This window comes from Rhododendron vialii, chromosome 8a (assembly GCF_030253575.1).
Source record: "Rhododendron vialii isolate Sample 1 chromosome 8a, ASM3025357v1".
Lineage (NCBI taxonomy): Eukaryota > Viridiplantae > Streptophyta > Magnoliopsida > Ericales > Ericaceae > Rhododendron > Rhododendron vialii.
The window spans coordinates 13,579,251-13,605,917 of record NC_080564.1 but is presented as its reverse complement, the minus strand read 5'-3'; the positions used below and the strand labels follow the sequence as shown (position 1 = coordinate 13,605,917).

Genomic DNA, 26,667 nt, shown 5'->3' with positions numbered 1-26,667 from the left:
CGGGGGCCTTGGGAGTATTTGAATTAGAGCAACTGCTGGATTTACATCCTGACAATGTGGATTGGTTGTGAAGCTGTGACTGGCTTTTCTCATTCCTTCTATAAATAAGTGAACACTGAATCGGGTGGCTTGACTTCTCTGTCTTTAAAAAAAACGGTTTCTTTACCTGCTCCTTGCACTCATGAATTCTTGGAGAGGAATCGCTTGAAGTTGAGGATTCATAGCAACGAATCAAACCCTAGGGCTTGCAATTTAGATAAGAGAATTGGTGAAGAAAACTTCTAATTCAAGCCTTTGGGTGTTTCAATCAAAGGGTTAGTCCATTGGACTGCTGATATGTTGGACCTTATCAAGCGGATGGCTTGGCCCCCTACAAATAGCCCCTCTATCTGCTCTAGAACGCATCACTCTAGAATATGTCATGACCCAATCCAGAGGGTTGGAGGACATGACCGGCCAATGAAACAAAATCACCCAAGGCATTTAAAACTTCACGTTTGTAATCTGGTTCTAAAATATCAAGGTTTTGTTACAAATTGAAGAGAAGAAGCATGTGAATAAATGAAAATATATTCAGAGCTAACAACGTGCAAGAATAATACATATGTATTCACCCATTCGCATCAATTAAAACAAGTGTGGGTTTCACTACTCCTAGCTACGACAACAAGATTGCCAAATAATTAACCAACAATAATGATAGAGCCAGCTTAACTTATGGTATCCTGAAATAGTCAAAACCATTTTAGTGAGAATTACAATATATGAAGGTAACACAATTATGATCATGGGAATAATCTGCTATTAGAAAACATATATAATGAAACATATAATTACTCACAAGGAATTTTCAACAAGCATTGCTTGTTTTCATTAGGCTTACTGTGGAGAGAGAGAGAGAGAGAGAGAGAGAGAGAGAGAGAGAGAGAGAGAGAGAGAGAGAGAGAGAGAGAGAGAGAGAGAGAGAGAGAGAGATTACAAAACCATATCAATAGTAATAATACTGATTAAACCATATCAATAGTAATAATACTGATTTTAGGCTCGAAATTGTAAAATCATAGTTATGCTGAACATATCTCAACATGTATAAAACGAATTAAACATCTTTAAGGGGTCGGATGCCGGCAACTGTTTTGGGGCTCTCTCTCTCTCTCTCTCTCTCTCTCCTCTTCGCAATATATAGTTGCTCAATCTATTTTCCAATAAATGAAACCATAAATTGAGGTCTATGTTCACAGTTGAAGTTCTAGGGATTGACCTTGTAAATATAAATTATTAGAAGGATTTAAGTTGTTATTTGATCCACAGCTTTAACTATTTTTTTGGTCAGACATTAGAAATTGGGCACCGCTATTCGCAGCCCTCTATTTACTCCCGTAGCCCACTAAATTTCGGTAAATGATTGTTGAAAATCATAAATAACATTTCGGTAAATTGCTGTTGAAAACAAGATTATATTTCGGTAACTACATGTCGAAAATATGTTTAACTTTCGGTAAACAACTGCCGAACATGCATTTTCGGTAAACATCTGTTGAAAAAAATATTATATTTCGGTAATTGGACGCTGAAAATATATCTCAATTTCGGTAACTAACTGTCGAGTATAATTGAAAATTTTTAACGGGCTATGGGAGTAAATAGAAAGGCTGCGAATAGCAGCGCCCTCGAAATTTTATACTACTACTTAAGCCTAATTTTTTTACAACCCATTTGCAAGAGTATCTACTTTATATTAGTGGAGTTGAATCCACTACCTGCACTATATATACTTGGATGGAGTTATATTAACTGTTATACTCGGCACGCGATCGCCTCAATCATTCAGTCACATCATCTATTGATGAATGCGGTTCATCACCATGACATCATTGGAATTCCTTTTTTTTTTTTTGGGTGTGGTACATACACAAAGCATCTTTCGAACAAATAGGAGTAGCAACTATTATTTTTTATGTATAATAAAACATTTGATACAAAAATAGTCGGAACACCACGCAAATAATCGGAAACTGTTCAATTTGTTTAAAACATGTTTTTAATAGTTATTGTGAAAAATCTACTCATTCAGTTATCGGCAATGGCTTTATTGGTTCATTCAATTTTATCCTGTCAAATTTGACAAGAATTAACTAGATGAACCGATCAAGCCTTTACCGATATTTGAATGAGTTGATTTTTACGCGAAACTTTAAAAATATATTTTAAATAAATTGAAATTCTCCTAATATTAGCGTGGAGCTCTAATTTATTGAGTGTTATTTTATGTGTCAAAATATGTCTTAGCGGAACAGCTCATATATATCACAGAAGCATACTGTTCTTCTTTTCATCGATCGTAGGTGCATCTACATATCAGATCTTCAATTTGGCTTTCTTCACTTTATTACAGTAATAATCTGCGTGGATCTCATATTCTCATGAGGAACCAACTTGTGATTTTAAAATACCAACTCTTCCCACCATAACACATACTTTATTATTATGAGAGTGATTCAGAAAATAGAAAATAAAAAACCATTGAACTTGTGAACTTCCTTTTCCCAAGGTGCAGCAGTGTTACTGTAAAGCCATGCAACCTCCGCCCCCGTTACATAATTCTTCAAAATATATACGCTGCGCTCCCGCTCCTAAACTTCGCATTGTCCTAGTGCTCAATCCTCGCTTTCACAAATTTTAATTTGAGATGAATTTGAAAGAAGCTTTTAAGCTCGCGTTCGCGCTCCTGCATGTACACCGCTACTCCCTCCTTTTCCACACACCCCACCAGGCCACCATGCATAAACAAATACACCATCAACAAATGTTGCATCAGTATATACGAATATGCTATTGAATTAGTTTACAGGTTTCTAGCATAAATCAAAATAAAGTGAGCATATGGAAGGGGTGAACTTTTGCTCTCGGTGGTGGTGTATCCGTTCGAGCGACTTCATTTCCTCCGTCAAATTCACAACTTCTTACAACGATGGACGATGGGGTCGAGGTATTGCGTTTTTAGATGTTTTCTTGATAACTAACGTGTCCGGCCAGCTTACGAGTACCTCGACTAAGGACAGCTATATACATATTCATACTGAAATTTTGCAGATTTGAATGTTTTTACAGCCAGGAAAACCTTTAGTTTGTCTCAGTTTATGTATATGTTCATTATGTATTCTGCAAAAGGAATATGTGTAAGGTGAATGGAAGGAGATGGAGCAACTCTGTAATCTTAAATAATACACCCACAATTTTATTTATCATCAAAATTGCCTCTCTATCCCAACTTTTAAAAATCGTTCATACCCATTTGTAAAGGGTATCTAATGAACCAGTTTTTGGTCACCTCCGGAGGTGTGATTCCTCAACCGTCCATCTGACCCTTCAATTGATGAAGTGGCTTCCGGGGAGCTCGATTTACGACCTGCAATACAGAACAAAAAAGCTATGGGCACCAGCGTGGCTTTTGCCATCACCCCTCCGATGCCTAAGTCAGTCGATCTACTTTAGAATAGAGTATGGACTGAGTATGAGTTTTGTAGTATTTGCATACCTTTGTGAAGTGGAGATGTGATCTTTATATAGGCATATTGGGAGGAATTCTTTGGGACCGGGACTCTTAAGTCTCATCCGCTCATGGTAGATATAGATCGGTGTTGGAGTGTCCTCCTCACCTTAGGACTCCCCTGATCCTTATCAGGTTTGAGGAGTCCCTTCACCTTTGGACTCTGCAAATAAATCGGTGTTGGAGTGTCCTCCTCACCTTAGGACTTCCCTGATCCTTATTAGGTTTGAGGAGTCCCTTCACATTTGGACTCTGCAATTGCTATCAAGATTGAGAGTCCTTACGGTGCAGAGGTCTCCATTGACACTGGGAACTATTGGGCTCATCCGTTCATGACGGGAATAGGTTGGTGATGGAGTGTCTTCCTTACCCAGAACTTCTTTGGTCTTTATCAGGTTTTGGAGTTCTCCTCTCCTTTGGATTTTGTGATTGTCATCAAGGTTAGGAGTCTTCATGGTGTCCTCTAAGACTCGTGGCCTAATCTACCGAGCTCACTAGGTGAGCTGAGCTCGGTATTCTTCTATGAGTTGTGCTTGTGAGCTGGCCTCCGTCCTTAGGCTAGTTTAATAGAGGCTAGATCTTATAGGCTAGATTTCATACTCTTGGGACTCTAGCTTGAGCCTTTAAGGTTGTACTTGTGAGCACTTTGATTTGGGCTGACCTCTACCCCTGGGCTGATCCATTGAGCTCAGCTCTTCAAGCTAAGCTCCGCGTCACTAGGTTCTCTACATGGCCTTTCGTGTTGTGCTAGGCTTCCTGGTTTGGGCTGACCTTAGGAGATTATTTCCTACTTAACAGTATCTTTTGAAAAACTACCAAAATCTTGGCTGTACATTTTTTTTTTGGTGGACATGTATTTTGTGAGGTTGGGGGACTGATCGGCCATGGGAGTACTCCACATCTCAAAATAAAAAGGGGGACAAAAAAAAGGGGCAGTTATGCATGGTCCATCTATGTTGAAAGCTTGTGAAAAAAATTAAACTAAACATTTCTCTCGTAGTTATGGGCACAGGACACACACAATCCGACATTTGATGATAGCAAGTACATATTTCCCGTATCAATCAATGGGTTCTCAAACAGCATAAGGCGCAAGCCGTGCAACAATCGATAAGTGGTCATGAATTAAGCATCAATTGTAACTTTGACCTGGGGTTCACATTTCCGTTTGTACGACCAACTAATGAGTCCCTTATGTGTCTGAGTAATAATAAGTAAAAAGCGGACACATATTTTGGCATTCCGACACATGTGGGACACAGATACGCAAGGCCAGGAGATGTATAGTTCTTAGTCTTGAAGGATTGGTACATCTCTCTACAATTGAATATTCTTAATAGTCATTTGATATCCTCTCGTTGCTCCCTTGAATATATCAGCTACATTTGACCAGCAAGAGCAGATAGGAAAATAAATGAGAGCTTGAATTTATTTAGCATCTCAACTTCATTTGGAGGTCCCATTTTCACTTTCCACATCTTATCGCTGAAATCCTTATTTGTTTTAATATGAGCACTCTATGCTTTTGAGAACTTGACATGCTGTGTTGCTCAATATTTTGCATAAAAAGAGATTTAGAAGGTAACGTTTTCAGCTCAAAAGCATGACATTTTTCAGGAATGGTAAAGGAGCTACATTCCTGTATTAAAGAGTTATAGACATGTCAATAACAAACTTTTGATATTCTTAACTGTAGACCTACTCCTAAGGTGTCTTTCTTAAGAAATACAACTACGCACTGTCTCTGGAAACTTCTATATTCTCCAACAGGAGACACAGTCCTAAGGTGTTTTTTGTTGGAATATTTAAGTAGTTCTTATGAGTCTTGTCCCACATTGGTTAAATAAGTCTTGTAACAAATTATCTCTTAATATAAATAATAGTTATTTGTGTTAGGGTTCATTAACACCCTATACACTTTTTCTCATCTCTGACAACATGGTATCAAAGCTTACCCCTAACCTACCACCATAGCCACTGCCGCCCTACGCCACCCACCTTACCTCCGCCTTCATCTTGACGCCACAAAAAAAAAAAAGAAGCAAAAAGACAAAAAAAAAAAAAAACCCTAAAACGACCTACCCAAACCTTTTGGAATCCTATCTACTCATCAAAACCCTAAAACGACACTGTTCATTGCAACACTGTTCATCGGGCACTATTCACACGGCACTATTCATCGGGTACTGTTCAAGCGACACTGTTCATTGCAGCATCTATTGGCGTCGATCTTGCCATTTTCGATTAGAAACCCCTATTCAATCTGCTTGTCCCTTGGCGATATAATTTAAGGTGATTTTTTGAGATACAATCTGTTTCTCCTTCATCCTTGGTTGTGCCAAGTTGTTCTCGATGCGGATTGGTGTTCATAGATGGTCTGCGGTACCGTTTAGTTGTGTTGATTTAGTGTTTGGTTCAGTATTTGTTTGGTATTGCTGTTGGTATTAGTCTTGAGTTTTTTTGCATTGGCAGTATAGTAGTTATTGTTGCGGTCTTTCTTGAGTTGATTATTTCGTTCATATTGGAGGTTGGTTACTGATTCGTTGTTGGGTTGTTGTTTCTCTCGACTTTGATGCTATCGGATCCTGTTTATTTGGCCCATCATCTTGTCTTGTGAGTTGATGATGTTCATTGCTTATTAGTTGTTCGGTGGTTCTTCGTTGGTTGCTAGATTGGTGGGTTGATTATTTATTGGTCGGTAGTTGGTGACATATTTGGTTGGTTGATCTATCGATAGTTGACTAGTTGCCTCTTAGTGTATGAGATATTTTTGCAATGAAATCTGATTCTACTTCCGCTGTTTCTGGTGCTTTTAGTTCTTCATTCAGTCGTGGCCGTGGTCGCGGTCGTGATTCTGGATATAGTGATCGGGTTTTTGACAATGTTTTTGGTGGTCCTGATTCTAGTCATGGTGGTTGTGGCTTTCGTCCTAGGGGCCGCATGTCAGGGGGAGGTGGCCATAGTCGAGGTCGTGTTTTCAGACTGTGTACTCATTGTGGGGAAACAAATCATACAGTGAAGTACTGCTATGACCTACATGGTTTTCCTCAGGCTCATCGGGTTACTCCTTTCAAAGATGTTCGGCAGGTTACTCACTCTACTGGTATGGTGACTATTTCTGCGGAGGAATACCAACGCCTTGTGTCACGTCAGACAAGTTCCTCCATTGCTACGCTATCTCAGATAGGTTCTTCTAGTACTTGTATTGCAACTTCCCGTTTTTCTATTCCTTGGGTTGTTGATTCTGGTGCATCTGATCATATGACGGGTACTTCTACTATTTTTTCTGACCATCAGTCTATTGATAAACCATCTCATGTTACCTTAGCCGATGGGTCTACCACTGATAGTATTGGTTTGGGTTATGTTTCTGTTACTTCCTCTCTGACTTTGAATTTCGTATTGCATGTTCCTCGTTTTCCATTAAATCTTATGTCTGTCAATAAACTTACCAAATCTTTAAATTGCTCTGTCACATTTCTTCCCAATGGTTGTGTGTTTCAGGATCTTAAGACGGGGCGGAAAATTGGTAGCGGTACTGAACGTGGTGGCCTGTATTACTTTACCGACAATGTTCACCCTAGCTTTGTTGCCCTACAGTCTTCGGTGTCACCCTATCAACATCATTGTCGTCTTGGTCATCCATCCCTTCAGAACCTTAAACGGCTAGTACCTTCATGTAGCCGTGTTGATGTTTTGTCTTGTGAAGTCTGTGAGTTTAGTAAACATCATAGAGTGTCTTTTTATCCTAGGGTTGAGAGTCGCGTGTCTCGTTCTTTTCAATTAGTTTATTCTGATATTTGGGGCCTAATGCGTGTCTCTAATGTTTTTGGCTTCCAATATTATGTTATCTTTGTCGATGATTACTCTCGTGTCACGTATCTTTATCTCATGAAAGAGAGGTCAGAGTTGTCTTCTATTTTTAATTCATTTTATACGGAGATTAAAACTCAGTTTGATACTTGCATTCGTATATTTCGTTCTGACAATGCGGGTGAATATTTTCATAATTCTCTTTCTAAGTTTTTTGATGATCATGGTATAATTCACCAATCTTCTTGTGCTCGGACTCCACAACAAAATGAAGTTGCCAAACGTAAGATTAGACATTTATCAGAGGTTATGCGTGCTCTGTTATTCCAAATGCAAGTTCCTAAGTCTTACTAGAGTTATGCTGTTCTTACAGCATGTTATTTGATCAATCATATGCCATCTAGAGTCCTAGGCGGTCAGATACCCCATACGGTTTTATTTCCTGATCGGCCTCTCCACTCATTACCCCTACTAGTGTTCGGGTGCACCTGTTATGTTCATACTCTTGATCCTGACCGGGACAAACTTGATCCACGGTCAATTCGATGTATTTTCCTAGGATACTCGCGCACTCAGAAAGGGTATAAGTGTTACTCACCGACTTTACGTCGTCATTTTGTTTGTGCTGATGTCACGTTTAATGAGTCATTACCCTTTTACTCGGGTCACCGTACTCCAGTTGACCTTCCTGAGACTGAGTCTGTGTTTCCTATTTGTGTACCATCTGTGCCGTCCTTGTAGGTGTATGTTCGTTGGCAGAAAGTATTAACAGCCCCACCAGTGCCTTCCGCCGCGCCTCCTTCGTCTCAAAATCTAGTTCCACAACCACCTCCACCACCGTCACCACCACCTCCACCTCCACGTCCACCTTTATCATCACCTGGTCTTCCTATAGCTCTTCGCAAAGGTATTCGGTCTTGCACTTCTCACCCTATTGATCGTTTTGTTTCTTATGCTCACTTGTCTCCGTCCCTTCGTGCTTTTACTACTTCTGTTTCGTCTATTTTTGTTCCTAACATTGTTTAGGAGGCCTTATCTATTTCTGAGTGGCAGACAGCTATGGAGGCTGAAATGTCTGCTCTACATGACAATGGCACTTGGGAGTTGGTTCTTCTTCCGCCAGGAAAGTCTACTGTTGGTTGTAGGTGGGTCTTTATGGTCAAATATCATCCCGATGGGTCTGTTGAGCGTTACAAAAGCTCGTCTTGTTGCTAAGGGATATACTCAGACTTATGGTGTTGATTATGCTGAGACTTTTTCTCCAGTTGCCAAACTTGGTTCTGTCCGCCTTCTTATCTCCCTTGCAGCCAATCTTGGTTGGCCTTTATTCCAGTTGGATGTTAAAAATGCCTTTCTTCATGGGGATCTCCAGGAGGAAGTTTATATGGAGCAACCACCTGGGTTTGTTGCTCAGGGGGCGCGTAATTAGGTGTGTCGTCTTCGGAAAGCACTATATGGTCTTAAGCAGTCTCCTCGGGCCTGGTTTGGCAAGTTCAGTGATGCAGTTTTGAAATTTGGGATGAGTCGCTGTCAGTCTAATCATTCGGTTTTCTCTCTCTCATCTGACCGAGGGAAAGTATTATTGATTGTTTATGTGGATGATATTATTATTACGGGCGATGATCAAAAAGGTATTGATGAGTTGAAGGTATTTCTACAGAGTCAGTTTCATACCAAAGATCTTGGAAGGTTGCGATATTTTTTGGGTATTGAGATTACACGATCTAAAGATGGCATTAGTTTATCACAGAGAAAATATGTGCTAGATATTCTAGATGAGACTGGTTTATTGGGGTCGAAGCCTGTTGATACTCCTATGGATCCTAATATCAAACTGTGTGTTGATCAAGGGGAGCTGTTTTCTAGCCCTGACCAATATCGTCGCTTGGTTGGTAAATTGAACTATCTTACTATTACACGTCCAGATATCTCGTTCGCAGTTAGTATTGTGAGTCAGTTTATGTCTGCTCCTCGTTTTCCACATCGGGAGGCTGTTCTTAGAATTGTAAAGTATCTCAAGGCTCATCCAGGACGTGGTTTGTTTTATCGAGCTAATAATCACTTATGTATTGAGGCTTATACTGATTCTGATTGGGCAGGAGGAACTTCTGACAAGAGATCCACTACAGGATATTGTGTTTTTCTCGGTGGAAACCTTGTCAACTGGAAGAGTAAGAAACAAACAGTGGTTGCACGGTCTAGTGCAGATGCAGAATATAGAGCTATGGCCCACACGACATGTGAGATTGTATGGGTGCGATCTTTTCTTGAGGAGATAGGATTTAGCGTGCAATTGCCAATGAATTTGTATTGTGATAATCAGGCAGCAATTCACATTGCATCCAATCCGGTATTTCATGAGAGGACTAAGCATATTGAAGTTGATTGTCATCTGGTGCGTGAGAAGTTAGTTGGTGGTGTGATAGCTACTCCCTTTGTGTCTACAAGTGCTCAGTTAGCCGACATGTTTACTAAGTCATTGTTCAAGCCCCGGTTAGAGTTGTTATGTAGCAAGCTGGGATTTTGTGATATCTATTCTCCAACTTGAGGGGGAGTGTTGGAATATTTAAGTAGTTCTTATGAGTCTTGTCCCGCATTGGTTAAACAAGTCTTGTAACAAATTATCTCTTAATATAAATAATAGTTATTTGTGTTAGGGTTCATTAACACCCTATACACTTTTTCTCATCTCTGACAACATTTTTCTTCAGAAAAAAAGTTATGCACTCTGTTGGAAGCTATCATGGAACTGAGAGGGGATCAATGTAGAAATCATGAATTTCACCTACCATATATGACATAATACCAGTTTGGTTGCTTTATTTGCTGGCCGAAATAATTTTCTTGAAACTTTCGACGTATGCTGTAAAATGAAGGGAACAAGGTTCCTCTAAGAAGTTGGATACCCATTACAATATTGGGTTCAACTTGGAATTTTTCATACTGTTGTCTTTATTGTGCAAGGTCATTGGCTGTCCATTTATTGTTTGACGTAGGAGAGCTCAAACTATGAATGTTTGATAGTATTAAAAGGGACACCAATTAAGATTACTTGGCCCAGTTTATGGGCTATGATCACCACTCAGTACTCATGTTTAGATGTTACCGAAAAGGCTTAGAGAAGGATGATTGACAGCTGCTGTTTAGAAATTTTAAGCTTTCTTTTTGAAAATGTTGGTTTGAAAAGTTATGGGTTTCAGGATCTTTGGTATTCTTTGCATGGTTTCCCATAGGTTAACTGGGGCTTGATCTTCAAAAGTTTGGGGTGACGGTCTTTGTAATGGATCAAAGAATTTGTATTTTTAGGATTTTTCCAGATCTGCTGGTAGTTTATCGTGTAGTTCACTGCTTTGGCTTACAAATGGCCTTAAAATGATCTATGCTAGTTGGACACACTAATTGCATACTTCCAAAACATGAGGTTGTATGGTCTTAACTATATTTGCTTCCCTAGGTATCAGAGCCCAGCCCTGTGTACACAATTGATCAAGCTCTTTCTGCCATAGGGTTTGGGAAATTCCAAGGCTTTGTGCTTGCTTATGCTGAGCTTGGTTGGGTTGCAGAGGCTATGGAAATGATGATTCTCTCTTTCGTAGGACCCGCAGTCAAGTACGAGTGGGCACTCTCACCTAGTGAAGAGAGTCTGATAACCATGGCGGTTTTTGTTGGCATGCTACTGGGAGCATACTCGTGGGGCCTTATATCAGACCACTTTGGAAGAAGGCAGGTTTTCTTACCACTTTCCTGTCCTCTATTTTGCCTCTACCTTCGCAATGCCTTTTCTGTTTCTGTCTTGTAAGAATATTCTATCCAACACAATGTGGTATGATATAGCATCAACTTACTGTAACCGAACCTATGTCAAAATTGTATTCAAGATTTTTGATCAGATGCTTTGCTTGTTACCCTGACAACCCTAAATGTTTTCTTGCCATTGTTTTTTCAGCAAGTATCGTTGACATTATCTTAATGTCTGTAGACATAAATTTTGAACCGTAGAATTTATCCACGCTTCGAAATCCATATCTCAAATATCCACTGTTCAAGCGAACAGTGTTGATTTTTTTTATATGCAGGCTCCTATTTCCGATTTGGATTTCAAATCGTTAATTACATACTTAAAAATAAAACCTCCGATTAATAAAGAATAAAGAACAGGAAATAGACTGGAATAATTTAACTTTATTGATGATTGGGGTTTAAAACCCTTGTTTACATCAAAACAGAGAATACTGGATACATTTAGAGGGATTGGAACTCTTTACCTATCGCTTGATATGCTTACTCTTACTGGTCTTCGAAATTTGTTGAAGATTGCAGGTGGTAGTGAGCGAGTAGGTTGCTTTGATGGTTGTAGATCGTAGTGGTTTTGCGTGAATGGGGTATATCTTCTCTCGCTCTCCGTATATTTTCTACGTTGAGGGAAAAGAGGTGATGGTGAAGAGTTGAGAGATGAAGTATGAGATCTGAGGTTTGATCTTGGGGTCGATGAGAGATAGATGAGAGATGTTAGGTCTGATCTCAGATTGAGGTCCCCTCCCTTTGATGACGGACCTCATATTTATAGGAGCTTCATTCATCATCAGATGCTTGGCCGCCAAATAATTCATTTGAATTTGAATAGTTGTTGCCAGAGAATAGATGATATCATATCTTCTCAGCCTCTTCAAATTTTGAATATTGGTTGCGTCAGATGACATCTATCTTATAATATCCTTCTGCTTGCACAGAAGTATTTTCTTGGACTCTAAGTTCCAATTTGAGACTACGTGAACCCATATTTGGTTTGTAGGCCCCGTGAAATGCGGGCCTACATGGTTCAACCGAATATTTGATTTGTAGGCCTGCTACTTCTTCCGCAGGCTCATATATTCGTTAGGCTTGTCGGGCCAACACGTGTTTGTTGATTCGCGGGCTCGTCGGGCCAACATGTATTCGCGGGCTCGTTGGGCCAACATGTGTTCTTTGATTCGCAGGCTCGCTGGGTCAACACTTATTCCGTAGGCTCATATATTCGTTAGGCTTGTCGGGTCAACACATGTTTGTTGATTCGCGGGCTCGCTGGGTCAACATGCTTTTAGACTCTTTACATGCCTTTTAGTCCGCAAGCCCAACATAAGATATTCATCAATCTTTGGTTGAAATTTATGTGCCAACAAATGCCCTTCGTGAGTCGTGCAAGCAAGTTTTGACTTGCACGAGTCACGATCTCTTGGCACTTCTTGTAGTAAGATGGTCTCCATATCTTGAATGTGCTGCATTTTTGCGAGTCCTTCTTTACTTGAACTCGAGCTTTTGGTGGCCTTGTCTTTTGACTTTGCAAGGTCTACACCTTTCCTTTTTTTTGTTTACCCTAATTTTTGCCTAGGTCGGTTTTTTTTTTTTTTTTTTTTTTTTTTTTTTTTTTTTTTTTTTTTGACCTAGCGGGAATTTTAAATTTTTTTTTTATCCCCTAGTTTATCCTCGGCTGCCCTTGCAGGTTTTCAACCTAGCAGGGCTTTTTTTTTTTTTTTTTTAACAAGCACTTTATTTTTTGTATGGACCCCCCCTTTTTTTTTTTTTTTTTTTATCACAGACTTTTATATGGCCTCACCTTTATGGGGTTTTGAATGGGCGACCCTTTCCCATGTAGTATTTCCATATATCATGGATATTGTGTGTAGATTTTTTTGTAAGCCTCGTAGGCCTTTTCTTTTTGTATAACTTCTTTGAGGGTTTTGCATCTGCAGGCTACCCCTTTTTTTTTGTTGATATTTTGGTGTGGACCAAGCCCAGTATTTCACTGCAGCTAACAGCTATTCTTTTTTTTTTTTTTGTGTACGTGTGTGCGCGCGCGCACATCTTTACTAAGAATCCAAGTCTGAGTAGGACTTCTTCTCAGGTTCCCTTCTTTGCAGTAGAACTTTAGCAACTTCTTCTTCTTTTTTTTTTTTTTTTTACTGGTTCTTTTTTGTATAAATCCATATCATAATAGGATTCCAAAATCTGCATACTCTTGTTTCCAATAGAGTTTGAAAAGGACACTTGTTTCTCTTGTCTTGTCCCGTTCTTGGACTCTTGCCTTGGCCTATCAGATTGATGCCAAGATTTTTTTTAAATAAGAAAGCTCCAACAACTCCAATAAAAGCTGCGAATTTTCCCCTTATAGAAGTCTTTGACCAGAAGGTTTGGAAAGAACTCTTTCATTAAGGCTTCTTGAGAGGCCTGACTCATTTAGAAGTCAAAAGATATGCACTGGCTTCCCAAATTTTATCCCATGTAGAGTTGTTTTGATGACGACTTCTCTTTACCCAATAAGTCGTATTGGCTTCTTATATATAGAGCTGCCTCTGTAAAAAAAAACTTCTGCACATCTACAGATTTCGTCTTTTGCAGTAAGGAGTTTTCTTCTTTCCTCAAACTTCAATTTCTTTTCTTTTCACGGCACTTCTTTCTTCTTTGCTGATGCTTTTCCTTTTTTCTTTTTTTTTTCATCAAGCAAATACCAGGTCTTTCCTCTTCTAGCTTTAACAGATTCTTTGCTCAGGTAAGTTGGTTTTTTTTTCTTTTCTTTTCTTCTTCTTTTTTTTTTTTTGCCATAGTAATATCGTTTTTTTTTGCTACAGTAATTCGTTTTTTTTTTTTTTTTTTTTTGCTACAGATTTTTTTTTTTTTTTTGCAACAAGTCTTTTTCTTTGACTTTGTAGCTGTGCAAAGCTTTTCAGTAAGATGTCAAACATCTTTTTTTTTTTTTTTACTTGGTTAAAATCCAAACATCATTCTTTTTTCTAATCTCCAGCAAGTCACCTTAACTTTTCCTTGTTTGAATAATAATGTCCCACGGCCTGCATGGTATATTGTACTGAAACATATTTTTTCCACAAAAAGCTAGGCCCAAAACTCAAGCTAAAAGGCCGAGTCTCACTTTTTTTATTATTGCCATAAGACTCTTTTTTTTTTTTTAACGCCCTTATTTTTGCTCCTCTTCTTGATTTTCAGGGCCTATTTGCGCAATTCTATTTGCCGTTGCTTGCAAGGTAACAAATTTGTTGTTACTCGGTTCAATTCATGTATTTATGCTCCTTATCTGGCTCTAATTCCTTTCGGGGAATTTTTTGTCACTTTTGGCTTTAGTCTCTTATAAGAGGCTTTTGTCAGGCTCATCTCCAAACCCATTTGGACTCTTCTCTGATTCCTTTGTGGTTGAGGATTTGTCAACTGGTCCTTGAATTTTCTAACAGATTCTCCTCTCATTTTCGTCTTTATTAAGGCCTTTGAGAGGTTTGATCATGTTATTGAACTTGGGGATTCTACTGGCTCGTTCTCCTTCAAAGGTTTTGCAGAAGATTCCTGGGAAAGGGTCAACATCTGTCTTGAAGAAGGTTTTGCTGAAAGGGAATTTTCCTTTATTTGTCTCTCTTAGACTTTTGAGATTTCTCTTAATGGCTTTATCTTTGCATTGCCAAGATTCTGTCGGAGAGAATATTCTTCATTTGTCTTTAGAGGCTCTCAAAGGAATTTCCTCTTGGCTTTAGCTCCTAAAGGCTTGTGTAGATCTCCCTTTCTATGGGTTTGAAGTTGTTCCTGACTTCTGCTTCCTTACAGGGGCTTTTGTTGAGATCCAATTATATTTAGGGCTTTTGAGGGTTTTCATCCTCTTTTGTCCTCCTTGTTGAAAGTCTTTTGAGGATATTCATCTTTATTTGTCTTTTGCTCCACATAGGCTATGCAGATTGAATTGATTCCCAATTCTCTTTTTTTTTTTTTTTTTTTTCAGCATTATGGATTTTACTTCGAAAACAATCGAATACCTTCGACGTGATCAGGAAGATGTTCTAGATAAATCTGGCCCCAAAGTTGCCAGGCACCGATCTATTTATGACAGTTTGAGCTCAACACAAAGATTCCCATATATTCCTCCTGACAATATTGAGGACTTAGTCTATAATGGGGTGCGAAAATGCTCCGAGATAGATGGAAGAGGATTTTCCAAAGACCGAGGCTCATCTCCTATTTCCTTGCTCCGTCCCTTTTCTAAGAGCGAAGTAGATGATTCAGTTCCTGGCTCTAATTTTAATCTTCTTATCAAGAAGATGAAGAACGAAGGTGTTGTGTGGGATTCTTCTTTTAACATTCGTGGCACCTCCTCGCATCTTCAAGAGCCCATATGGCTTTTCTGGTTAAGAGACGTACTTTCTTCCTTTGCTCCCATCTTAGAAAAGGCTGGCATTTATTCCGCTATTTATATTTCCCAGTTTCCGTATACAAGAAATATAAATGTGTTCAAAGCTTTTCTTGAACGTTGGTCACCGGATACGAATACTTTTCATGCAACATATGGGGAGGTTGGCTTTTCTTTATGGGATCTTCATCGCATTAGTGGCCTACCCATTTTAGGAGGACTTTATGAAGAGTATACTCCAACGAATGATATCCTCTATTCTGATCGGACTCGTTCTACATGCCGTGCTTTATTTGATATATATGCCAATCAGGAAAAATCCAAAAACCTAAGTCTTTGGTCCTCCCACTTCGTAGAGCCTCACGCGGATTCCTTTCAACGAAAGCAAAATATTTCTAACGAAGTGTATCTTGCTGGTTTTCTTTCCAGTTGGCTCAGCGGTTTTGTGCTTCCGCATTCTTCCAACGAAGTGCGTTCTTCCACTTTCGTGATGGCAAGCAAAATGGCAAGGGGTTTATTACTTAGCTTGGCTATACCCGTCCTTGCATATCTCTATCACTGTTTTAATAGAGTTGCTAACTCTTCTATCCCAGGAAAGAAAGCTGTTTATGGGCCCTTTCAATATTTCTTTGGATGGATGTCTATTTACTTTCCAAAGACTTATTCTCATGGCAATCCTTCAAATGGTGAGCTCATTGACAAGCTCATTCCATATCTTGGGTTTATAGGCACTCAGGCTACTGGTGACTTCCATCTGACTAAGGAGCCCTTTGCGCAACAATTTTTAGTTTCCCAGGATAACTATTTTTCCAGGGCTCTCACTCATGATGATAAAAACATTTCTCCATTCCTCCTTAGCTATCTAGTATGTCTCCGTCCGGGAATCCTAACATTCAAGGTGGGCTCTTCTTTTCTTAGTGAGCCTTATGCCCCAAGTCGATATGCTCGTCAGTTCGGATTTTATCAAGCTTGCCCGAGAAGTTTAGATACATCTTGCCGCGGACAATCCAACCCTGCCACATTTTTCTATTATTGGTACGAAATGTTGCGTGAAGGTACGAATATTATTATTGAGCTCCCGTCAACTCGACATCTCGCATTTGTAACAGAGCCATATGCTCGTTGGTGGATAGCTTCTTCCTTTGTTGTTCTTCAGTTTTCCTCAGATTTGAAAAGAAAACAAAGTAACCAGCCTAAGACTTCAAAGAAGAGAATAAAGAAGACTGCTGCTCCAATCATTCTTGATACTCCTTCATCATCTCGACCAGATGTTTCAACTTTGAGACGTTCTTCTTCTGGTAGATCCTCGAAGTCTTCTGGTATGTTACTTGGTCCTGACAAAGCAGCGAGATCTTCTCCAAGAAGATACCCTCAAGGATATCTTCTTAAGATCTTGGAGTCCAAGTGTCGCCATTTATGTGGTACACCCGTTCATTTTAAGTTTGAGAATCCTGAGGCTGTGCTTTGCCCATTGGAGACGATGTTTCCTGAGAATTTTGATCATTCCTCAGGAGAGTTTGTTTCCTCTTTGGACCAATTTAGAGCTTACATTGATTCTCTCTTTGAGGGCAAAGATTCCATTCTCGAAGGAAAAGATGTACAAGCTATCTTAAACATATTTGAGAAGGGACGTGAATTGCTTGTCTTGGGTAGAGTTAAAGCAAGCATAGAGGCCCCTAGCCTTTCTTTATCTTCAGAATATTCAAATTCAGCATCTAATCGTTCGCGAGGGGAATCAAAGCATGACTCGCAAGGAGAAACGAAGGATGAGGATGATGAGAGTGAGGATGAAACTGATGAGTTCTATAATTATACCCCATTGTCAGATTGTTCTCCTAAGAGTGCTTTTAAGGGTATTACATCTTGCTTGCATACAGAATCATTTTTTTTTTTTGATACTGTTTGCTCATCTTTGTTTTACTCTCTTTCCAGGTCATCCTCCTAGCCATTCCACAATATCAACAGCTCCTAGCAGATCTCCCAAACCCGCTGGTATAACAAACTTTATTTATTTTTTATTTTTTTATTTTTTTTTGGTCACTTATTTTATTGCCCCTTTATTCATGTCCTTCATTTTCAGGATTTGCCACATCTTCTGTTGCTATGGCTACCTTCAAAGATATACAATTCTCGTGTTGAAGCAAAGAAAATTTAATGCCTCTCTTTTGTATAAAGGTCGTTTACTTCCCTTTTTGTTTGTTTATTTTAGATCATGCTTCTTCAAAGAACTTGTGGCGAGCTACCTCTTCAAATTTGTTGCCTTCATCAACCCCACAAGTCCAAAGCACTGGTAAATTTTACTAATTTATTTACCTTGCTTTTTTTTTTTCTTTTTTTTTTGACATGACGCTTCTTTTTATAGGAGAAGCTTCTTTGGACGACTTGATGGACCCTGTTGAACTAGAAGGGTTAATTGCTAGGATCGAGAAACCTCCTGTTCAGTCCATCCCTCTTTCGCTAGGATCGAGAAACCTCCTGTTCAGTCCATCCCTCTTTCCTCTAGTGAGGCTGCTGTCCACATCCAGAAAGGCCTTTTTATCTCACTCCAGTCATCCACAATAAGCATTGAAGACATTATTACTCAATCCAATGGAGTTATTTCCCTTTTGAAGAGTTTTAAAGTGGACCTTAGTTCTCTTTACGAGAAGGTGAAAGCTTTGGTTAAATATTCTGTTTTATGGACCAAAGTATCAGGTACTCCTAATAAGGATGTTTCTCTCGGAGAACTTGAGGCCCAATATGAGGTCAAAAAGACTAATTTTGAAGAAATGGCCAGTTCTTATGAGGAGATGGCTTCTTCCGTTTCCCAACTTTCAGAGCATGTCACCAGTCTTGAAGGGGAGATTGCTCGTACGAAGGAGTTACTCAAAAAACTTGAGTCCGAATTGTCTTCATGCAAAGCCAAGCATTCTTCTTCCCAAAGTGATTTATCCAAGTACTCCAAGACTATTTCTAAATCTGAGAAGGATCTTCATGTCGCCTTGGATGTTGTTGAGCAATGCAAGAAGAAAAGTGCGCATTATGATGCTGTGAAAGAAGCACTTGATGTTGCTAGAGCTTCTTTGATGAATTGAGCTTCTTTCAGTCATATAGTTTTGCACCCTTGAATAATGTCGCTTTGGTTTATTTGAACTCTAGATTTTTTTTTTCTATTTGAATTCTGGATTTTTTAGACTTTGTTTAGCCGTACACAGTTTAAACTCTTGCGGGCCAGGAGCATTGTTTATTTATTGAAATTGTTTGTCGAGATTATTTTGCCGTTCACAGTTTAGACTCTTGCGGGCCAGGAGTATGGTTTGTTTGGTTTGTTGGGGTTGTTTTGCCGTTCACAGTTTAAACTCTTGCGGGCCAGGAGTATCCTTAGATTTATCACCTTGGATTTCGGTGAGGTGTTTTAGCAGTTTAGCCACATACTGCACCATTGGTGGTTTGTTTATTTTTTTTATGAAGGATCTAGGATTAATTGCATCATTACTAAAGATGTATATCCCAACTAGGTTGGCACATACACCTCAGCCAATCAAGTGCATTCCTAGAACCACCCATTTTATTTTGTTTGCCCTAATTTTTGCCTAGGTCGGGTTTTTTGACCTAGCGGGACTTTTTATTTTACACCCTAATTTTTGCCTAGGCTGCCCTTGTGGGTTTTCAAACTAGCGGGCTTTTTTTATTTTTTATTTTTTTATTTTTTATTTTTTTTTATGCCCTAACTTTTGCCTAGGCCGCCCTTGCGGGTTTTCAACCTAGCGGGCTCATTTTTTTTTTTTTTAAGGAAAATACTTTTTCAAGAACCTTGCATTGGTGGGAGGGATGATCCGCTCGCCATCCATTGTGATCAGCAAATAAGCCCCATTAGAATAAACCTTCTCAATGACATAGGGCCCATCCCACTTAGGCTCAAGCTTTCCTTTAGTCCTTCGAGATATGACTATTGGTCTTCTAACCATCAACACCAAATCCCCTTTCTTAAATGAACGAAGCCGGACTCGCTTATTGAAAGCGTTGGCCATTCTTTGCTGGTATATCTCCAAGTTTTGTTGAGCATATAGTCTTCTTTCATCCAAGGCTTCAAGCTCTACCATCCTTATTTTTGCACTTTCTTCTTCCGTTAGGGATTCCTGTATTGCTACTCTTAAAGAAGGTATTTGTACTTTGAGTGGCAATACGGCTTCCCCCCCAAACACCAAGGAATAGGGTGTTGCTTGAGTTGGAGTTCTATGCGAAGTTCGATAAGCCCATAATGCTTCTTGTAACTTCTCATGCCAAGTTCTTTTATTTCGCTCAACCATCTTTTTGATAATTTTGCATAGAGTCTTATTGAAAGCCTCCGCTAAGCCATTAGCAGGCGCGTGGTATCGCGAAGAATGGTTGATCTTTATGTTGTACTTGGAATATAACTTGTATAATGGACTACTTCTGAAGGGTTGCCCATTATCAGTTATGATACTATCTGGGACCCCAAACCTATAGATGATATGGGTTCGGATGAAATCTGAGACATTCCCACTCTTCATTTCTTTCAAAGCAATTGCTTCTGCCCATTTTGAGAAATAATCAGTGGCAGCTATGATGTATTTATCACCCGTAGCGGATGATGGCTTGATAGGCCCAATAACATCGATGCCCCATGCTGCAAATGGCCAAGAGCATGTTGTCACATGTAAAGGCTCTGGAGGCTGATGGATAAAATTTCCATGATATTGGCAAACTTGGCAACTTTTTGCATAATTAATGCAATCAGAAATCATGGTTGGCCAATAGTATCCAAGGCGTTTTAATTGCATATGTAACTTTGGACCACTTTGGTGTGCTCCACATACACCACTATGAACTTCCGCCATAACTTCATGAGCCTGTTCATTGGCTATGCAACGCATATACATTCCATCTAAGGATCTTTTGTATAATGCGTCCTTCCACATGATAAATTTTGTGGCTCGATGCCTTACCTCTGCCCTTTTTGCTTTATCTTCTGGAAGCCTACCATGTTGGAGGTAATTTATAAAGGGCTCACGCCAATCTTCCTCACCTTCTTTTGTTGTGGCTGCAAAAACTGGCAATACTTCTGAGATTTCAGTTAAGGGCCGTAGAACTCTTCTTTCTCCAACTGTAACAGTTATTGTCTCCCTATCAGGCAGGGAAAGTGAGGCAGCCAAACTTGCCAAGGAGTCTGCTTGAGCATTTATTCTTCTTTTAACATGGAAAATGTTAACTTTCTTGAATTGTGAAAGCAACTGGCTAGCCCTTTCGTGATATGGGGCCAAGCTTGCTTTTTTAACAATATATTCTCCACGCAACTGTTTTATCACCAACTCAGAATCTCCATAGACTAAGAGCTCTTCGATCGGTATTTGCAATGCCAATTCCAATCCAGCAATTACAGCTTCATATTCTGCCTCATTGTTTGAACATCCTTCTGTCAAGGCAAAGGAATGAGGGATTATGGCATTATTTGGTGTGACGAACACAACACCGATTCCAGATTTGTTATTTTTTAGATCTTCTTGCTTTTGGCCATTCGGACTCCTTGTTGCCCCATCGAAGTACATCTCCCATGCTTTTTGAACTTCAACTTGCATGACCTCTTCATCTGGTAGATCAGTGGCTAGAGGTGAATCATCAGGGATTAGGTGCGCTGCTAAAAAGTCTGCTAAGGCTTGACCTTTTACTGCTTTTTGGGAAACATATTCAATTGCAAATTGTTGGAGGATTACAGCCCATTTTGCAATTTTCCCAGAGAGTATTGGCCTTGACAGTATATACTTCAAAGGGTCAGCCCTCGATATCAATTTGACTTCATGCTCCAAGACGTAATGTCTTAACTTTTGCAAGGCAAACACCAAAGCGAGACATGTTTTCTCAATCGGAGAGTAGTTGAGTTCTGCACCAACCAGAGTACGACTTAGATAATACAAAGCCTGTTCTTTCCCTTGTTCGTTATGTTGGGCCAAAAGGGCTCCCAATGAGCGGTCAAGAGCAGCAATGTATAGCAACAATGGTTCTCCTTTGGTTGGGCTCATAAGTACTGGGGGTTTCATGAGATATGCCTTGATACTATTAAACGCGTTTTGGCATGATTGATCCCATTTGAAAGGTATACCCTTTTTCATTAGCCTTGAGAACGGCAAGCATCGCCCTGCTAAGTTAGAGATGAACCTTCTTATATAGGCTAATCTTCCTTGTAACCCTCTCAACTCCTTCAAATTTTTGGGGGGAGGCATTTCGAGGATAGCCTTGATTTTCGCAGGATCAATTTCGATTCCTCTGCTTCGAACTACAAACCCAAGGAATTTACTTGAACAAACCCCAAAAGCGCACTTTAACGGGTTCATCTTGAGCTTGTACCGCCTTAAGCGTTCAAAAATTTGCTTCAAGTCATCCAAATGATCTTCTTTATTTCTGGTTTTGGCGACAAGATCATCAACATAGCACTCAACGATGTTATGCAACATATCATCAAATATCACTGTCATTGCTCTTTGGTATGTTGCCCCTGCATTTTTTAGACCAAAAGGCATCACTGTATAGCAAAAGATCCCTTTTGGAGATCTAAAAGCTGTCAACTCTTCATCTTCGGGGGCCATTCGGATCTGATTATAACCCGAATATCCGTCCATGAATGACAAGGTTTCGTAACCTATGGTTGCATCAACCAAAAGTTCGGTGATGGGTAAAGGAAAGTCGTCTTTAGGACAAGCTTCATTGAGATCGCGGAAGTCAATACAAATCTGTATTTTCCCGTTCTTTTTCGGGACTGGGACTATGTTTGCCAACCAAGTCGGGTATTTAACCTCTCTGATGAATCCGGCTGTAAGGAGTTTATCGACTTCAGCCTCGATTTGGGACGTCAATTCTGGTCGTGTCCTTCTTGGTGCTTGTTTAACAGGCCGTTTCTCAGGATGGATTGCGAGTCCATGAACTGCAACTCCAGGATCAAGTCCAGGCATCTCGTTGTAGGTCCATGCAAAAACATCGCGATGCTCTTTTAGAAAAGAGATGTACCTCTGAGCCTCTCCCTCTGCCAAGTTTGCACTGATGAAAGTTGGCTTATTCTCTCCTTCATCACCAAGATTGACTTCGCGAAGCTCGTCAATTGTAGCCTGACCTCCTTCTTCAGATTGTGTTGGTATGGGATATGTCTCATCTTCAATCCCATCATCTGAGGCCTCTTCCACTGTAATCATATTTATAGAGAGCTTTTCTTCCGCGGCTTGATAGCCCAATCCTTCCTTGGTGGCCACAATAGGACTTCCTTGCTGAAGGGATTTGGCTTGTGCATGAGTTAGCACAGAGTCAAAAGGTGCTACTGTTTGTGTGGATACTTTTTCAGGATCAAGACCAGCTTTCACTAACATTTTTGTAATGTTTGCAGCATAACTTGGTCTTTTTGGACTTGCTATCTCCACAGTTTTGAGATTATCATCCTGAACTTTCTTTTCCATGTCACCAAGTGCATGGAACACTATAGGCTTCATGCCTTTTGCTTTCGCAGGGACTACAAATTTACGATAGTTCTCCACATATGTGCATTCTGCCTTCTGTAATGGCAAGACAAATGCATCTTTTAACTCCAAAGTTGGGTTTATCGGACCTAAAGCACTTGTCCCTGGCTTCCTTTGAGACTTTGGAATGTAGCGAAATGCCCTCTTTGTCGGAGATTTCACGCTTTTAGTATCTGTTTCTATTGAGCCCTTCACTCTATTTTGCGAAGCTTTTGTGTAAAAACGAGCATCCGCATAGTAAGCTTCAACCCCATTAAAGGGATCATTATCCGCAACAATTGTCCCTTCATTTATAGGTGGAGGTAATGGATATTTGATGCACTGATGGTAGGTAGAGGGCACCGCCATATGATTATGTGACCATGGTCTCCCAAGCAAGGCATTGTAGGAAGTGTCTACATCAATCACCAAAAACTCGGCATCTTCCTCGATGCCACCAAATTTAGTTCGCAATTTGATTTTCCCCATGGGGCGTTGTTCATTTTGATTGAAACCTTGAATCACCAGATGACATGGCCGTAATTGGGATAATCGAACCCCTATTATGCCCAAAGCTCTTTTTGGCAGTAAATTTACTGCGGATCCACCATCAACCAAAACCCGAGAGATTTTGGTGTTAAGAACAAGACCAGTGATGAACAAGGGTCGATTGTGATCTAGTGTTTCTGCATACATATCCTCATCACCAAATGCTACTGTAGACAGGCATGCAGTTGTGCTCTTTTGCCCCTTTTCTTGGACCTCCTTGCGAAAATCATCCGGATTGGACAAGGCATAAACCAATGACTTTCTAAGTTCTGGTGACATCATCAAGGCATCATTTATGCTTACCAAAGCTGGGGTCTTCTTTAGATGGGCAAGAACATCATATTTCACTTGCTCCTCTTCTTTTGGGACTTCTTCTTGTGTGACTGGTACTTGCAAACTTTGGCTTGGCTAATTACGGGGCTGTCTTTTATAAGTCAGATATGTCTTGCACACATGGACAACCTCCTTCCCGTCCCCTTCTTTAGGCTCGTCGCTTATTTGCACCATGTTCACTGATCCAACAGATGAATTTTCATCATCAATGATCATTTCTTCTCTTTGGGGATGCCTTTCCTTTGCATTTCTCAAATATCGTGAGTCCCATCTATAAAAGTATTGGGATTGTATGAAGGCATTTTTCATGACCTCCCAACTAGGTATAATAAACCCAGCAAGAGAACAATACCAATCAAACGCAATCCCATCTAGAGAAAGAGGAAATTGTCGTAGGCACAACGCTTGATTTTGAGCAGTTTTCCCGCATTGTCTCAAAAAAAGCTTTATATGCTTTTCAGGATTACCGTGCCCTTCATAGATCGAGAAATTTGGGAGCTCATATCCTACAGGGAACGGTGTTTGCTGAACCCATAGAGGGAGCAAATCTCTAGGTCTCATACTTCCCATATCTCGTTGGTCCAACGCGGATTCGAGCTTTTGCTCCGCGGTTCCTTCTAGCAACTCATATGTTTGAAGTGAAACACTTTCATCCTGTAATGGCTCCCACATTTCAAGTTCCATTGGCCATGGTGTGTAGAACCTCCTATAAAACCGTTCTACCATTGTGTCCCAATCAAGGATTGAATTAGGAGGAAGGCTAAAATACCAATCAGCTGCCCATCCTCCTAACGAGAGTACAAATTGCCGCAGAAGTAGTGCTTGACTTCGTACCGTGTTTCTACATAGTGCTAGGAAATGCACTAAATGGCGCCTTGGACATCCAACTCCATTATACAAGGGAAAATGTGGTATGGAATATCCTCTTGGGAATAAGACCATTTCAACCCATTCAGGATATGGGTGATTTAAAATCTGTTCTACACCAATCGCATAGTTTTGGAGAATTCTAGACTTTTCCTCTTTCAAAGCTACAATTACCTTCGCTTGATTTGTTCCCTCCCTTCGAGCAAAAACTCTCGCTTTTTCATCATCCTCTGGACAACTTCTGATTTGTATATCCGCATCTTGAAAATTCACATCCACCGAAATTACGTTGCATGAAAAATCAAAATGGTCACTGGACACACTTTCTCCATCGTATGTTCTTGCTGGCGAAGGGTACCTGGGAGAGAAACTTGAGTTTACGGATGACTCGAGGATATGTGGGGATTGAGTAGAATGTTTCCACATCTCATCATCCGATAGACTCAACTTCTTATCTTCAAAACGAAGCCGCTTTCGAGAAGTTCTCACAAGTTTCGTATCCGATCTGTATCCCATGTTTCTTTGGGACGGACTTACTACATACTCTGGAGTATTTATGTAGAGCATTGGAGGTACATGGGAGTACTTTGGTGAAGGTGAAGCCACTGTCCTTTCAGGAGTCACACGAGCCTTAGGGGTTACCATGAACTCTCCCACCGCGAGATTTGGTGAAGTAGGAAAATCTGGCATATGAATCGAACATGAAACATTGCTTCCTTCTTTTTCATCGTCACTTATCACAATAGGGGAGTCTGGTATGTGAATTGGACTTGAAGCACTGCTTTCTTCTTCTTCTTCATCATCACTTATCACAATGATGTTAAGGCATGGGACCTGAGTTATTGCCTCGTCTCTCTTCTTCTCAAAATAAGCTTTTAGCTCTGGAGATTGCAGTTCTTTAGGCAAAAATTCTTCAAGAGTGATGGTAATGCGAGGAGATTGTTTCAAAGGCTCATCGAGGACAAGCTTCACTTTCTTTGCTTTCTTTTGGCTCTTCTTCTTATTCCTCGCGTTTTTACTCACTTTGGTGCTTTTTACCTTTTTGGACGTTTTTGGCTTTCGCGCTCTTTTCGGAACAAAGGGCGCCTTGGCTCTGGATAAAGAACTTCGTCTTTTCTTCATTCCTTTTGATTGATATACAACCCATTCACCCTCGTCATCGTCATCGGCTGTAATTGGGTTCGCTGTCACTTTCTCAGGAGAGGGAAGCTCAATAACCCTCGAGTCAAAGAGTTCTTGAATCTTGTCTTTCAAGACAAAGCAATCCCTTAATGGATGGCTGATAAGGCGATGATATGGGCAATACTTTGGATCACTTTTCTTGCCTTCTTCATGCGGCCTTTTCACATCGGGGAGTGTAATCAACTTCTGCTCCAAGAGATCTTCGAACATATCCTCTACCAAGTCATCTGTAAAGGAATACTTCTTTTCCAATCTTTCCTTCATGGTGACCTTTTTAGTTTCCTTCGGTCTTTGCGCTCCAACCACAACAGGAACTCTTTTCTTGGTTTCAACTATTGCAGCCGCTGAGGTTTCAAGTCTATCTACAACCCTCGGCCTTCTTCGTTTGCCCAAGTGTAGTTCCATGTCATGTGCTTTGGTACATAAGTCATTGAACCCTTCAAAGGTCTGAGCCATGAGCGCTGTAGAAAGCTCATGTCGAAAATTATTGAGACACATGCGAATGAGTTCCAACTGCGTGAACTTTTGTGGGCATGCAAACGTTAAAGCTCGCCATCTTGCAATGAAGTCCGTGACTGGTTCGTTATCTCGCTGTTTGGTCTCAATGAGCTCTGGTACCCCAACACGTCTTTGGGTATTGCAGAACTGTTTGAGGAATTCTTTAACCATGAAATCCCAACTTTGGATTGATCCTTCAGGGAGATTCGAATACCAAGAAAATGCAGAACCTT

At 40.1% G+C, this 26,667-nt stretch overlaps 1 protein-coding gene across 1 annotated transcript; it reads right to left on the bottom strand.

Annotated features, from left to right (window-relative positions):
• Positions 1–19,291: 19,291 nt before the first annotated feature.
• LOC131298578 (uncharacterized) lies at positions 19,292–23,833 on the bottom strand. The gene has a single exon (XM_058324060.1). It carries the CDS (start codon positions 23,831–23,833, stop codon positions 19,292–19,294), a length of 4,542 nt encoding a protein of 1,513 aa, XP_058180043.1.
• Between the last annotated feature and the right edge of the window lie 2,834 nt (positions 23,834–26,667).